At 41.6% G+C, this 16,501-nt stretch overlaps 1 protein-coding gene across 3 annotated transcripts in view; it reads left to right on the top strand.

The window, feature by feature from the left end:
* The window catches only part of grm5b (glutamate receptor, metabotropic 5b), a 64,408-nt gene extending 47,907 nt beyond the window's left edge, over nt 1-16,501 (top strand). For all 3 annotated transcript variants that reach the window (XM_087796088.1, XM_087796090.1, XM_087796089.1), the window contains exons 7-18: nt 3,648-3,883; nt 5,447-5,568; nt 5,964-6,088; nt 6,167-6,335; nt 6,497-6,623; nt 9,735-9,852; nt 9,924-10,110; nt 10,180-10,338; nt 11,505-11,630; nt 11,694-11,876; nt 12,185-12,351; nt 14,407-16,501. In XM_087796088.1, the coding sequence (XP_087652214.1) occupies nt 3,648-3,883; nt 5,447-5,568; nt 5,964-6,088; nt 6,167-6,335; nt 6,497-6,623; nt 9,735-9,852; nt 9,924-10,110; nt 10,180-10,338; nt 11,505-11,630; nt 11,694-11,876; nt 12,185-12,351; nt 14,407-15,499 (2,812 nt within the window). In that variant the 3' untranslated portion in view covers nt 15,500-16,501. The remainder of the gene's footprint in view (nt 1-3,647; nt 3,884-5,446; nt 5,569-5,963; nt 6,089-6,166; nt 6,336-6,496; nt 6,624-9,734; nt 9,853-9,923; nt 10,111-10,179; nt 10,339-11,504; nt 11,631-11,693; nt 11,877-12,184; nt 12,352-14,406) is intronic.

Genomic DNA, 16,501 nt, shown 5'->3' with positions numbered 1-16,501 from the left:
AAAAATTATTAAAAAAAAACATTTATTTTTTATTGTTATTCCCTGAAGGTCGGTTTGTGAATATAATATCGACTTAAATATGGTTCACCGTGCAAAACAACAGGTTTTGGACATCTGCAATAGAGCTTAAATTCATGTTTTTTACTAAAGTCAAGAGATTATATTTTGCCCTTTTATTTTAGTTCACTTTGTTGTTTGTAAGCCTGAATAGATGACATCTCTGACGATTTTCCCACACAAGACTATGAGTAGGAAAGCTACACAAGCTACTATAGAAACATATTGGAGTGTTGCACCTTTTTAAAAACATGTTCTTTCAATCACAGTCATTCTTGTGTGGAAGAAGGTGGATTCATACAACCATCAACTTCCACACACGACCCTGACTCTTCCTGCAGCATTTCCTCCCACACAGGTGCACAAAGACTGTATATGGCAACTTATAGGTCTACTTATAAATGTCTTTTCATCGTGTTGCGAGGAGAAAAAAAGAATCCCATGGACCTATAGAGAAAATGTCATGTCGCCTTGTCTTGTATATCTGTTCTGACTAAGAAGGTAAAATAGAAGTTTTGATACAATGTTTTCTGAAGATTATGTACACACTTAGAAAGTAAAGAGAACTATACTAATGATGATCTCCAATTATGTCTTTGCTGAAAAGAGGAGGGAAGAATAAAATAAAGAGAGTTTGGATGGAAGTTAATTTGTAAAAAAAAAGTAGAAAAGGAAATTTACAAAAAGCTAAATGTATAAATACATGAATAAATGTACAAATTAAAAAAAATGTTTGAAGATATAATAAGAAGCCATTTATTTATTTTGACATTTTAATATTTAGTCACATTTTTTAAAAATGATATTAAACATTCAGTTATGAATTAGAAGAATTACAAAATACAAAAAAGTGTGTCGAACCAATAGTCAAGACGAAAACATGGAGCTCAGGAATCCAGGGCTGGGAGAGAGACCCATGAAAGCAGAGAAGATGTCATATTGACCTACAACCATGTGAAATTAGAAGAATGAAAAGTGGAAATGGACTCATGGGAACACTGAGGCTTTTCAATTAGGAGGACAAAGAGATGGACGAGGAGAGGAGGCAGCTCGGGTGGAAAAAGAAGAAGAAATCTATCGATCAATGCTGATTGATTGTCACCTCAGGATCGGAATATCTATAATATTAGATATTTTTAACTCTTTACTGACTGGTTTTAAATCACAAGGGAACTTTTTCCTTTTTAATTTGATTTTTCATCTTCTGCTCCGCGCTCAAAAGAACTGACGCACACACACTGACAGGCACACAAACACTCCGGGGGAGTCATTCAGATCGCAGAGCGAGATATTTCTCTCGGAACGTTGAGCAAAAAGTCCAGGAGACAAACAAATGAAATGATTCTAATGGAAGATTTCAGGGAAATGAAGAGTATCCTCGTCCGTCTGGAGGCCATATTGGCGTCAGTACAGCGAGAAATAGTACTTTTCTCATTCATTCCGTCTCCTCCTTTCTTCTCTCGCTCTAACAACCGCCAGGCCATCTGTGAGCAGCAGCCCCAAATCTTCACGAAAATGCAAAATGTAGCGATATATTGTAGCAGCACGAGTGTGAGTGTGTGCGTGTGCGTCACTCAGAGTGTGTCGTGTGGTGACAATATCAGTCCTGCTGTGTGTCTGGGCCGCAGTCACCAGACTCCTTTGAAACGTCTGTGCCAACAATGTGCTGTTTGTCAGTGATTTTACATAAACACTTGATGTTGCTTCAGTCATCCGGAACGCTCATCATTTTTCATCAAGTTGAACAGCTTTGTTCTGTTGAGGCAAAAAATATTTTTGACTTGTATTGTAGGATACTATATAGCTAAATTATCTCTGAATCTGTAGTTCAAACACATTTAGTCGAAGCAAAAAAAACACACAGTCTATATCAAGTGACAAATTAGATGGATAACAATATTTCATAATCATGCTGTTATTTGTTGTCAACCCTGGAGCTGAAGAAGGCATCTAACTAACGTGCACCACCATCATGGAAAACAAAAAATAAAATAAATGTATGTTTGGTCCTGATCAATAGTTTGTAAGGTCCAGTAAATGTGTTAGGTTTGGAGTGATGGGCGCAACAAGTAAATACAAAATGGAGGCGGAGTGAGTGCTGAACAATCTCTGGTGTGGGTATTGAAGCACTTGAACGATCTCTTTGTCAGTCATGTTGTCCACAAAAGCTTTAAACCCTTACTATGTCATTACACTTTAACTACAGACCTCTGCCAAGCAGCTCAGTTTAAACTAATATTGTGACCAACAGACCAAACATTGAAAAAGTCAGCAAATTGTCATTTACAGACTCTAACTAATAAAGCAAAAAGACAAATTAAAATGCATTTTTGGTTCGGTGAAAAAGGCTGAAATAAACAGTTTTCCTCATGCGTGGCACAGATTCTAATTGCTGTGTTGTTGTTGTGCTGAATTCATTGAACCTGCTTTTATTAAACTTCTTTGCTCTAAAACAAACTTTTTAATTAATGCTTTCCCAATTAATGACCTGCAATCTTCGGATTAGCCTTCTGTGACAAAGTCGGGACTAACTAGTATACTCGAACAGGGCCCTTTGTTAATCTTCCTCTTCATGTCTTTTCTTTTTTTGGAGACAACCATCTTGTCTCAGGAGCCGTTTTACTTGCTTTTTTTGTTTATTTTTAAAGGCATTTAATGTCAAAACCCAACACTCCTCACTCACATGTTTCTAATGTCTAAAGTCTTTCTCTCAATGATGCAGTAACTCCCTCACCATGACCATGTTTTGAACTTATTACTTTATAGTCTGAAATCTTGGTGAACAAGAGGTTATGAGAGAGAGTCCATTATGACATAATAATGGTCTTCACTCCTCCAGCCATCTGTAATTACACCCCACTTTTTTTAATAAAACGAGTCCCTTTAAGGTGGAAATTACAAATTACGATTGATTACAAGTGGTGCCAAACCTTGATGTTTGACAAATCACAGCAGAGTGGGTATGGTTATGGTAAAGGAGATTTCATCTCCAGAAAAACCAAGTGGTTTCAGTGGGCGGGGCTTAAGCACATTTTCTAATGTAAATAGTTCAATAAAAAGAGTTTAGAATAGAGGTGCAAGAGAGACAGAGTTGAGTTGAATTAAATACTGAAACACAAGTTGAAAAGCATTCGATTCTCTCTTACAGTCCAGCAGAAGCGCTCTAATGGGATTCAGAAACACGCTCCGTTCATCTCTGCACATCATCATTTAATTCACAGTGCACACATTATCAAGTTGATTATATTATGAAGGTATTAAGTCCTGTGGCGGCTGCTGGCCCTCGTCCAAACCTCCACACAGCTAATTAAACTTTGGGAGTCGCTGCAAACACTCACATGCGACTCGTGCACTGATAACCGCCCGCTCTACTCGGTGGAAATTCCTCTAAAGCAAAAGATACCGACAGGAATTTACATTAATTGCTTCTCAAATTCAATTTCCCCCAAAAAGGGGAAAGTAATACGCAAAAGATGGGAAACTACTGGAGTGGAACTTTCAAAAATGACATTCCTAAAGGAGTGGACATGTCCTGAGCAGCATCCGTTGATATTGTTTTCTAGCTAACCGTTGTTGGTTCGCTCCCACAGTGATGGATGGGCCGACCGCTACGACGTGACGGACGGCTACGTAAGAGAAGCCGCAGGTGGAATCACCATCAAACTCCAATCCGCCGATGTCAAATGGTTCGATGACTACTACCTTAAACTCCGTCCCGAGAACAACCACAGGAACCCCTGGTTCATCGAGTTCTGGCAGCATCGCTTCCACTGCCGATTGAAGGGCTACCCGCAGGAGAACATGAAGTACAACCGCACCTGTGGCAGTGAGTACACATTATTCTTGGGTGTAAATGTCAACAGTACACACTGTTATTCAAGATGAGTCAGCCACTTCTCTGTTTTTGTTTTAGTGGAGGATGAGTTTGTTTCGTGTAATGGCTCATGACGATGTATGAAGTCTTCACTGTGAAGTTATTCAAGATCGTTTTATCTTGTCCTCGAGCTCGTGTTTAACTACATGTTATATTTACACCCAAATAGAGATGCGGGACATTAGTGAACAACTCATTTCATTTTCTGTTCATTTCCCAAAATCATTTCCACAAACACATTTGTTGTCAGGCATTTGGGTCAGCTTGACAAGGGTTACATTTGGAAAATCCCCTTAAAATCTTACCCTCACACATAGAAATGAACACAATTTATGTTACAATGGAAACACATTCGAAGTACTCTTGAAAATATAGCTTTTTTCAACTGAAAGGGCTAAACATGTTTTGCACTCATTGGCTCCATTAAGGCACCTGCTCCAGATCAAACTAAAACGAGCGGTATGAAGGATACACATAATACCAATAGTCATATATTAGGAGTACTGAAGGACTAATAGGACTAAGTATTTTTGTTACTTTTGAATGCATTTTTTGTCTTTTTGCTTCTAGTCCATTTTTTACGCTGCAGTCTCCAACATCTTAATTGATGCTAAGCTAATGTGCAGCATTTCTACTGTATGTCCTTCTTCGCTGATCGTCTGCCTTGAGACATTACTTCTTCTATTTGCTCTTGTGTTTTCTTGTTCTCTAGCGGCTTTTAGTCCAGAAATAATGGCTATAGAACTTCTTCCTAAAACCAAAAAAATGTGCTTGTTATGATTGAAATAGTTACCCTGGTTTCAAGTAAAGAATGAAGGAGACAATAAGCAAGACCATTTTGTGTATATGTATTTATATAACATGTATTATATCGTTATATCATATATTAAATTCTAACGTTTAAAAAAATATATCTTTATATATATTTTCCACTTTTAATGACTAAATAATGTCTAAAAAAGGAAAATATACACAGGATCATCTCAAATCCCCAAACAAAGAATTGTTACAACTTGTATATAAAAAAAGAAAAGAAAAAGTGATGACTTGTCAATTTTGCACACAAAACAACAATGTCATGAACTCACTGCGTCTGCTTGACTCACTGCACACACGGGTCTGAATTCTTAATGTTATCCTGCTGCAGTGTTCTAGACGTTAATAAGTACCTTTGGTCTTCACTTGCATTAAACATTTAAACAGCTCATCCACACAGACGTTCATACAAAATTCAGGTAAAAGTTTGTTCAATATTTTTCATCGTCTATTTTCACTCTAAAGGGACATGAATGAGAGGACGACATGAAAGATGTTTTCAGGGGAAGATGGGTGTGAAATACACAAAGAACAGGATTATTAAATTAAACGAGGAGGCGTGAGTTGATTAGAAATGAGAATAAAGCTCTTTCATCTATGAATAGGAGTCATTTGTATTCATGTGTTCTGACCTTTCACTTTCTCTTCTCCCCCTTGAAAATGTTCTCCAACCTTTCGACTCCTGCGCCGCCTCTGCAGAGCGAGAGTCACTTCGACAGCAGTACGCGCAGGACACCAAGATGGGCTTCGTCATTAACGCTATCTACTCCATGGCATATGGTCTTCACAACATGCAACGCTCGCTGTGCCCAGGATACCAGGTAGCCATGTTTGTCACCTATGACCTAGTATGACAACCAACATTCATTGAGCCGCATTTATTCATTTAGATGGATAGATATATTTATTTGCATTATTCATAAAGTTTACATATTGTTGGATATTATCATTATTTATATATTTTTTTCTTATCATTTATTCATTTTTCTTTACCACTTAATCCCTTATGGGAGTCGTGGGGGGGGGCTGAAGGAAAACCGGAGTGCCTGGAGTAACCCATGCAACACAGGGAGAACATACAAACTGTTATATTATATTATATTATATTTATTATATTTGTTATATTTATTTTATATTTGATTTATATTATAGTATTATTTTAGTTTAACATGTTCTTATTTTTTATTGCTGACGCAATGTGTCTGTTTTCTTAAAGGGTCTTTGTGATGCCATGCGACCTATAGATGGCGCTACTCTGCTGGACTTCCTCATGAAAACCAACTTCACTGGAGTCTCGGGGGAGGGGATCCTTTTCGACGTAAATGGAGACTCACCTGGAAGGTAAACAATGGAACACACTGGCCCTAAAGAAATAAAAAAGCAAGAGGCAGGAACGTGTTTTTATTCTCAAACGTGCAGGTATGAAATCATGAACTTTAAGAAGATGGGGAAGGACTACTATGACTACATCAACGTTGGCAGCTGGGACAACAGAGGCCTGAAGATCGATGATGATGAAATCTGGCCCAACAAAGAAGCTTTTATCAAATCTGTGTGCAGTGAACCGTGTGCTAAAGGACAGATCAAGGTGATGCCGTCATATCAGGACATACTTAAGATGATAAGAGCATTAAAAATGTATTATCTTTACTCTAAATAAGCAGCATATTTACTTTCTTATAAACCTTATCATGCTTAATTCTGGCATCATTTCAGTTCATGATTTTTATATTAACGACTCTCCTGCAGGTGATCCGGAAAGGCGAGGTGAGCTGCTGCTGGACCTGCACTCCGTGTAAAGAAAACGAGTTTGTGTTTGACGAGTACACCTGTCGCGCCTGCGAGTTAGGTTCATGGCCAACTGATGATCTCACAGGTTAGTGTTTGCTTTATTGGTTGTCTTTGGCGGAAAATAACTCTTCTTATAATATAATTATTAATTTTATTATTATTGTTGAGTCTACCTCCCGCCCAGGCACTGTATCTATTTCTTTTCTTTATATGTTTAACATGCAATTATTCACAATTTTTGTGTTGCAATTAAACTTTCAGCATCTATATGGCAACAGTCATTACGTCCCCCCTCAGATCCAAGTAACGACTGAGGACAAGAGGACACAGTGGACTATAGCAGCCTTTTAAAGCTTGATCAAAGCAGTTGTGCAGTCATGTGGTCTGTAAAAGCTGTAACTCCAGAGTCAAGTACTCGGACAATACTACAAATATATAGTTGTTCCTACAGTTTGGTAGATCGCAATATAGCACACTGTTGCTCCTGTATTTTTATACTTATCATATAGCCAGATTGCTGCGAATACACACACCTTCTGCAGAGTGCGCTGTAGTATTGGTACTATAGTGAATTATAAATGTTCTGGATTCAGTATAATTATCGTTTTTTAGCCTATTTTTAGCCTCCTTTAGCTTCCTTAAACTAGACACGCCTCAATTTTTTCTATTCTTTATTTAGCTGTTTATTTATCGCCATACCAATAAGAATTACTTACTTATTTTATAAGTCTGGCTTCCCTAATCTTTTCTACAAACTTCTTAAAGGGATACAAACCAACCACAGTTAGCGAATGGTTAAATGTAAGTTCAACATTGAGGTTTACTAGAAGAGAGAAGTCTGGCGTTGTTTAAGGGGTAACCCTGGACTCACACCAAAAGTGATTTGCTTATTTTGCCACAGATAACGCTCTCGCTTCACTTCTAAGTTGAATTAGTTTCATTCATCCATCTACCAAACACCAAATCAGCTGTATTAATTGTCTGCAGACTCCTACAATGAAATCTGTTAGAACATTGACCGATAGGCGGAGCTTGTAACAAACAAAAGTTGCTCATTGGTCCATTTTCTAACTTGTGTAGAAGCTAGTCCAACCAGCTTGACCTTCACAAACAATTTTCTGTGACCGTGTAGTGTCAATAAAGTTTTAATATTAAATATTAACAGAATAAATAATCAAAGTCAAAGATCCACAGACAAAAAGGTTCTACCCTAGAAGAATAATGTTACGTGTGCAGGCTCATTGCTCTAAGGTAACATCTTTAGGTCTTCGGTTAAACTTTTGAAATGTAGGCTGAGAAGAAACTTTCTGGGATGCAATAACCATTTTAAAGCCTCCTAGCAGGTCCCTTTATCGTAGCCTCACCTCTTCTTCGGTGCATGGTCGGTGAAGAAATGAGGCTCAGCAGAATTAGATAATGACCGTGCTGCTATCACGAGCCTAAAGATCCCATTATTGTAAATCCCCAATCATATCGTGACTGAGAGATAATATCTGTTCTCTCCGCCCCACCTCCTCCTCCTCCTCCCCCCCTTTGCTTTCATCGCCTCAATTTGTTACCAACGCACTCACCTATGTTTTAATTATTCTGCATCAACAGCATCTTACAATGCAAATAGATTTCAGCAGCATTGAGCGTGTGTTTCCCTCCACCGCGCTCACCACAGCCCAATATTGTCTAGTTGTGCTTCCACAGGGCTCATTATTCAGCTCCTCAGCAAGCGTGATGATTAAAACATGAACGCGGTGCTGCTGAAAATTCAAAATGCGCATCGGGCCAGAGACGGTAGCAGTAGCTATCGGTGGGAAAGTCGGACATAAACGATTGATTTTCATTGTTGCTGTGTGGAAAGTCATCTAATGAGCATTCAGCGCTAGTTTTGAGTGAATAGTCATATCGGGGGAGGGAGACCAGACGGCTGCTGAAAGTGCTAAATGTTTTGGTGCAAAGAGCAGTGAGAAAATGGATAAAAGAGACTGAGAAATCATAATAAAAAAGAATAAGGAAAGAGGGATTGAGATGAATAGAGGGTCTGTCAGAAGAAGCCAGGATGGAGAAAGGGAAGTGAAGGATTAGGTTTGGGATTTGAGCCTCTTCACTGGTCGGGAAGATCCACTCTTTGAGTGTGTTTGAAGTAGTTTGCCTCGAAACTTTATACGCACTGAGCCGTCAAACTGCTGCTCTGGGTCGGAGCCCGCACAATTTCCAGCAGGTTCTGTGGGTTAATTGAGTTTTTAAATGACAAATGTAGTCTGCGCTTTGCAAGTGGAGCTCCACGGAGGACAACATCCATTTCTGGCTGAATCAGAGCTCTTGACCGTTAGTGAGGGCAAGACGACTAACTGATCGATTCACAAATGTTTCTGTTCCGAAGCCACACAGGAGTCACTTCTAAAAAAAACAAGCATGACTTCAGTGAGAGTTTCAAATGAAAAAAATGTGAAAATGATTGTTGATGTGTTATAAAGCCGTATTTTTTATTTCATCGACGACCGTTTGTTTTTGTACACAGACAAACACACACACACACACACACACACACACAAACGTATTCACACATGGAAACACATACACATATTCACACATATACACATGCAAACACACACATATGAAAATAAGAACACACACATTTGCGTGCAAACACACAAACATATGCACATATGCACAAACACAAACACAGTATGCGCACACACACAGAGATATACCTTATATGAACTCAAACATACAAATGAACACACACACACACACACACACACACACAGATATACTTTACATAAACTCAAACATACATATGAACACACACACAGAGATATACTTTACATAACCTCAAACACACACGAACACACACTTGTCTCTCTAATTCACAATCAAACAGCTGCAGCTTGCGAACACAAGTAATCAATTGGAAATGGTGCTTATTGTCGTCCTCTTATGTCGAGTCATTAAAAGCACTAACTTGCAGTTGTGTACTTGCTGATGAGTAAAATTGTAATCCCCTCTTGTTGTGGGTTGATACAACAAGCCCAGTGCTCTGAAGAGCTCTTCTCTCTCTAACGATGCAGGAGAGAAAAGAGGACTGAGGTGTGAGAAAATAACTACACAATCCTGTCTTGAACACATCAGCAGGAACAAAGATGTGTTGTTGAAACTGGAAGCAACAGGCATATATAACAGTAAATATTCCGACTTCCCTCAGGCTGTGATCCAATCCCTGTGGAGTACCTGCGGTGGGGAGACCCCGAGCCCATCGCTGCTGTGGTTTTTGCCTGCCTTGGTTTAATGGCTACGTTTTTCGTCACAGCGGTTTTCATCAGGTAGATACACCTTCATATAGAAATGACACACTCCATGGGTTTCCCTGCACAACTCATCCTGGTCTCTTAAGGTTCCGGGACACACCCGTGGTGAAGTCTTCCAGTCGGGAGCTCTGCTACATTATCCTAGCAGGGATCTGTCTGGGCTACTTGTGTACGTTCAGCCTCATCGCCAAACCTCACGTCGCTCTCTGCTACCTTCAGAGACTCGGGATCGGCCTGTCTCCGGCCATGAGCTACTCCGCACTCGTCACTAAAGTATGAACAAAAAATTCAAGTTGTTTATATAAATATTAAGTTTTTTTTTTTTTTTCTCTGTGATCGTAGACCAATCGCATCGCGCGGATCCTGGCCGGCAGCAAGAAGAAGATCTGCACCAAGAAGCCTCGCTTCATGTCCGCCTGCGCTCAGCTCATCATCGCCTTCCTGCTCATCCTGCTGCAGTTGGGGATCATCGTGGCTCTGTTTCTCATGGAGAATCCCGCGGTGAGTGTGTGAAGCACATTTAGCTTTTATTGAAGCGAGAAAATAACTGGAGGAAGACATCAGAAGATGACCACAGACTTACACCGAATGCAGTCGCGGCTTTGAGAAAATACCGCCTGGTGAATAAAACTGGATTTCAGAGTAAAAGGTGCACCATGAATCCTTTAACTCTAGAATATTGATCCCTTAAAATCCTAGTATTACACTACAAGGCTGGCAATAATATTCCAAGAGGCTCCATGATAATCTTCCGCAAGGCTCTGTAATAATACACTCCCCAACGCTCCATAGTATTACTCCAAGAGGCTCCATAATAATACTCTGCAAGGCTACGTAGTATTACTCCATGAGGCTCAATAATACTCTTCAGAGCTCTGTAGTATTATTTAACTAGGGTCCGTAGTATTTCCCTGTGAGGCTCCATAATAATACTCTGCCAGGCTGCGGCGTATTACTCTGCAAGTCTTTGTAGTAGTACTCCGCAAGGCTTCATAATAGTACTCCACCAGGCTCCATAGTACTATTTTGGTAGGCTCTGTTGTAGTACTACGCAAGGCTACATAATAATACTCCGAAGTATAACTTTACAAGGCTTCATAATAATACTCCGCCAAGCTCCATAGTAATATTCGGCTAGGCTGTGTAGTGGTACTCCATGAGGCTCCAAAATAACACCCAGCAAGGCTCCATATTAGTGGTATTACTCCGCTAGGCTATGTACGTTACTCCGTAAATGTCCGTAATATTAAGTAAGACTCCAAAGTGTTAATCCGCAAGGCCCAGTAGTATTACTCCACAGGGCTCCGTTGTTCAACTGCACTGTCTCTCTACTATTACTTCATGAGGCTTCAAAATAATACTCTGCGAGGCTTTGTAGTAATACTTTACAAGGATAAGAAATACTACCCCATTATGCTCTGTGCGATAGCTCCATGAGGATGGGTGGTATTACTCTACTATGCTCTGTAATATTACTCTGTGAGGCAATATAACAGAAGAGTTTTTTATCTCCCGTAATATATATATTTGTATATTTTTTGGACAAATGCAACCCCATACAGATACAAATGTGCAAACAAACAATGCATTTCCACATCTTGTAGCTTTTAAAAAAAGGCCTTGTAGTTTATTAAAAACATGTTCTTTTCTCTCGGGTGGTCCCACAGGTGATCAACGACTACCCCAGTATCCGCCAGGTCAACCTGATCTGCAACACCACCAACCTGGGCGTGGTGGCCCCGCTGGGGTACAACGGCCTGCTCATCCTGAGCTGCACCTTTTATGCCTTCAAGGTAAATCAAGCGTCCTTTCCAGGAAACGGTGGAAATAAATCCTTTGCTCCTTTTCTTTCAAAGACTCGCAACGTTCCTGCTAATTTTAACGAGGCGAAGTACATCGCCTTCACCATGTACACCACCTGCATCATCTGGCTGGCCTTCGTGCCCATCTACTTCGGCTCCAACTACAAGATCATCACCATGTGCTTCAGTGTCAGCCTCAGTGCCACCGTGGCGCTCTGCTGCATGTTCGTACCCAAGGTGAGACCACAGTCACACATCCACGCGCTGAAGACCCACAATGATGCCGTCTGTAACACAAATACAGCCCAAATATCAGCGACAAAAAGACGGCAACACGTTCAACGTGTTCCTGGAAGAAATTGAAACTGATGATAATCTGTTTACTGCTGAAACTCCTCTGGAATCACACCAACTTGTGTGTCTGTCAATCATCTGACACAGTTGTGCGATAATGAGTGCAGAGTTGCCTGAAAGTTACTCATGAGAGATGTCAGAAAAAAACAACATAAAGAGACAAAGTTTCTTTTTTTTTCTCTCTCAAACAGGTTTACATTATTTTGGCTAAGCCTGAACGCAACGTGCGAAGTGCCTTCACCACCAGCACAGTGGTGCGCATGCATGTGGGTGATGGAAAATCTTCCTCTGCTGCCAGTCGATCGTCCAGTCTGGTGAACCTGTGGAAGCGTAGAGGCTCCACTGCAGAGACCCTCAGGTAAATGTGTGTCTGCGTGTGCACGCTTGCAACTGCTCAGGTTACACCAGGTAACTCTTTAGATAGTGTCCCAAGTGGAGTTTGTTGTGTGTGTGTGTTATACTTTTTTGATTTTGTGTGCTTGCTTGTTTTTTGTGTGTTGCTTGCCTGTAAGTGTTTGTGTATGCTCTTGTGTATATGTATCTGTGAGTTTTTCTATATTATTTTTTGTGTGTGCACGTGTTGGTGTGTGGGTGTGTGAATGTGTGCTTGTGTGTGTCTTTGTATGTTGACTGCAAGTTGGTGCGCATGTGTGTTTTGTTTTGCTTGTGTGTGTATTAATTTGTTTTTATATGTCTGTGTGTATGTATGTCTGTTTGAGTCTGTGTGCCTATCTGTGTGTGGTTTAGCGTGTCTGTGTGCTTGTGTATATGCGTGTAAGTTTGTATGCGTGTGAGCTTTGTTATGTATGTATGGTGCGCGACTGTGAGTGTTTACGTGTGTCTTTGTGCATGCATGCCTGTGTGTGTTGCGCATTTTATGTGCGTGTGTCTCTTTCTGTGTGGCCTAGTGTGTGTCCATATGCGTTCTTGCATCTGAGCGTGTGTGTTTGTGTGTACTTTTTTGTATGAATTTAAGTGCGTGCGTGTGATTTTGTGCAATGCTTGTGCGTGTGTGTGAGTTTATGTATGTGTGTGTGTGTGTGTGTGTGTGTGTGTGTGTGTGAGTGAGTTTATGTATGTGTGTTCATGTGTGTGGGTTTGTGTGTGTGTGTGTGTGTGTGTGTGTGTGTGTGGGTGTGTGTGTGTGTGTGTGTGTGTGTGTGTGTGTGTGTGTGTGTGTGTGTGTGTGTGTGTGTGTGTGTGTGTGTGTGTGTGTGTGTGTGTGAGCTTTCTCAGAGATTGAATCCTGAGCAGGCTCACTGTTCTGACCTTAACATGAACTGAACACAATTATCTAATGGAGACGCAGCAAAGAGGAAAGAAGGGAAGAAGAGAATGAAGGAAGGGAAAATAATCTGAGGGGAAAATCAGGTAGTCGCAGCATTATGAAAAAGAAAGTACAAAAGAGAGGGGATCTCACAGAGCGATAAAATGGGGGTTAAGGATGGATGTGGAAAAGAGACTTTTACTCCGGAAACATTTACTATTCATCTGCAGTGACCATTTCAAATGACGCATAGTCACTTTCATGTCATGAAAAGCGAAAACTGAATACATCTGTCGGCAGGTTTCATCAGAGATTTGAATGTTCTCATAAAAGACACCATGGGTGTTTCTGCCTTTGGTCTCTTTTATTCCTCTCCTCCCCCCATCAACAGTCTCTCTGTGAAAGCTGCCGATTGGTGGTCAGTACAGTGGGAGGAGAAGCTATTATTGTACGACCAGACCAAGAGTCTGGTCGAAACCAAGTAAAAAAAAGAAAGAAACTAAACCAAAGACAGCTATCTTTTAAAAGTTTTTAATGACTGATGTCTCATGTGTAACAGTTTCAACTAACAGCAGTAATAATTGTTGTATCTACCGATTAAATCTATAACTCATAATCTTAGAAAACACATCATTTTTCGACTGTAATCAAACTATTATCAATTTTCAAAAAAGGACAGAAAACTATAAATATGTGTTGACATTTCTATTTGAGTGTCCAATATTTCAGTGTTTACACAAATGTAATTATATATACTGTGTAAAACATAAACAGAATTACTTGGAAAAGGTTCACATTTTATATATTTATAATTCTTTTCAGGGTCAAGATGACAAAAATATGTGTATTGAGTTTAATTTGAAAGGAATTTTTAAAAGAATCTCAGAATTCAAATTATCATTATCATTATTATATTATTAAATTGTCAGCCTTTAGAAATATTTGTGATCACTCATATAACTCTCCTCATGAGGACACTTAAATGTTTATTAAGATTATTGATTAGTTAATGGAACATATGTTTAACCTGCAGAATCACTGGGAATAAGAACCTGTTAGATCCCATTATTTGTTGAACATCCCTTGTGTGCTGCTTCTTTCCCAGTGAAGTTAATTCAATTTGTGTGTTTTCTTTCTGGTGTTTAGCTCGAACGGGAAGTCGGTGTCGTGGGCTCAGACGGAGCGCACCGGCTCCCGGGGGAGCCACCTGTGGCAGCGGCTCTCCTTCCACATCAAGAAGAAGGAGAACAACCAGACGGCTGTGATCAAGCCCTTCTCCAAAACCTCGGAGGAGCGCTACAGTGGGGGATCAGACCTCCCTTCACACATGCCCCTGCCCTCTCTCCCCTCCATGTCCTCTCTGCCCTCCCACATGGACGGCGGCGCCGACAAGACTCTGTACGACCTCTCCGAGGTGGACGAGCAGTACTCCATCACGTACAGGCCTCAGACCCCCTCCCCTATCAGCACGGTGAGTCAGAGACTGGCGGCAGGGTTTGCGGAGGAGTCTCAGATGAGCGGACCCCCAAAGTACCCGGGCAGCACCTGCAGTGGCGGGAGCAGCAGCAGCAGCAGCAGCAGCAGCAGCGGACCCCCCAGCAGCAGCTCGGGCGTGACCACGAGCGACGGTCGCCTGATAGTCGTGGATGGACGCCCCCCTGGCGGGCCGCCGAACTCCCTGATGGACCAGATCAGCTGCGTGGTGAACCGCTTCACCGCCAACATCACGGAGCTCAACAGCATGATGCTCCTGAACTCCCCGTCGCACAAGCACGCGTCCCCCCCCCAGCACCCCACCGACCCCTACCTGTTGCCGCACGACCTGCAGGTCCACCAGACCCTCACCACCTACGCAGATGTTCAGCCTCACAATCTCGCAGAGTCAAGTTTAGGGGGTCGCGGCGGCTGCCCCATCCACTCTTTTCCTGCCCACCACCAGTCACCTTACCCGCTGCCCCCGCCTCACCCGCAGTCGTCCACGTCTCTCTCCCCGATGGGAGGAGGCCGGGTCACCTGTCTCGAGTCCCCGCTGAGACGGGTGGATCTGGAGGAAGAGCTGATCGCTCTGACACCCCCGTCACCCTTCCGTGACTCTTTGGCATCCGGCAGCAGCTCCCCTGTTTCCGAGACAGAACTCTGTCTTCCGCCGGTGCCCTCCCACCCCCCACCATCCCCTCCGTCCCCGAGGTACAGCAGACTGATCCTTAGAAACTACAGTCAGAGCTCCTCCTCACTGTGAGGCCGCGGGCGTGAAGTTTAGGAACACACGAGAGCGGAGAAGCAAAAAAACTCCCAAAGTTCAGGCGATGCTACGAGAAGGGGGCGGAGAATAGGATCCATTCGTTTCTACGACGGGTCAAAGGACAGAAGTTGGCGAAGACACCAAGCCGGCAACGGGAAGGCTGTCATTGTGTTTACATGTTTGCGGTGGAAATCTCGCTCACGTCGTAATGTCATAGGTTCACCCTCTGAAGGTAAGAGTAGACCTGCAGGAATGGCCTCTGAATTTGGTGTTGTGGAGCCTAGGATTTGTCCTTGAAGGTGTAAAGGTGGGCAATGGCCTTAAGATAACATGGCTAGCAACTAATTAGCGATTGTAGATGTGTGTTCAGAGTGTGTTGCTGTTGGTGCGGAGCAGTAGAGCTAATGGAGAGGTAGAACAGCTCTGAGACAAAGTGAGAGACAATTCGACACACACACATACAAACACACACACAAGGGAAAAACTGTGTAAATAAAAAAAATAAAAAAAGGGATTAATTCCTCGGTAGAACCAAGATATGTCTGACAGAAGTACATTTTGTCAACAAAGCAGAGAGAAGAATAGTTTCTCTTTCTTTAGCTCTTTCATTTTATATCTTCCATTATGTTGTTTTTAATATGGTTGAATGTATGTATTTGATTACTGACGCATTTGGGACCAAACCGTGATACCTCTCTATTTATGACACGAGAAAGAAGGAAGAGAAGATTCTTGTACAGTTTTGTTCATTTTGTTTAATCAAGCCAAGAAGCATTCATGCGAGTCAGACATTAAACTTACCAGAAGGAAACAACTTTATTCCATCGTCTGATACAACACGGACGCGTTCTCTGAGGGTGCTTTGATACAAACCTACTTCTATACTGTAGTCTCCCCATTGGTCCTGGGTCTCCACCATGATCTCCTCCCAGTGGGACATTCCCTGAACACCTCCCCGGCGAGGGTCTAGTAGGCGTCCTAATATGATGGCCAACGCAG

This window comes from Callionymus lyra, chromosome 7 (assembly GCF_982586985.1).
Source record: "Callionymus lyra chromosome 7, fCalLyr1.hap1.1, whole genome shotgun sequence".
NCBI lineage: Eukaryota > Metazoa > Chordata > Actinopteri > Syngnathiformes > Callionymidae > Callionymus > Callionymus lyra.
Note: the sequence above shows the minus strand (reverse complement) of the source record. Positions and strands in the feature narration are given on the sequence as shown.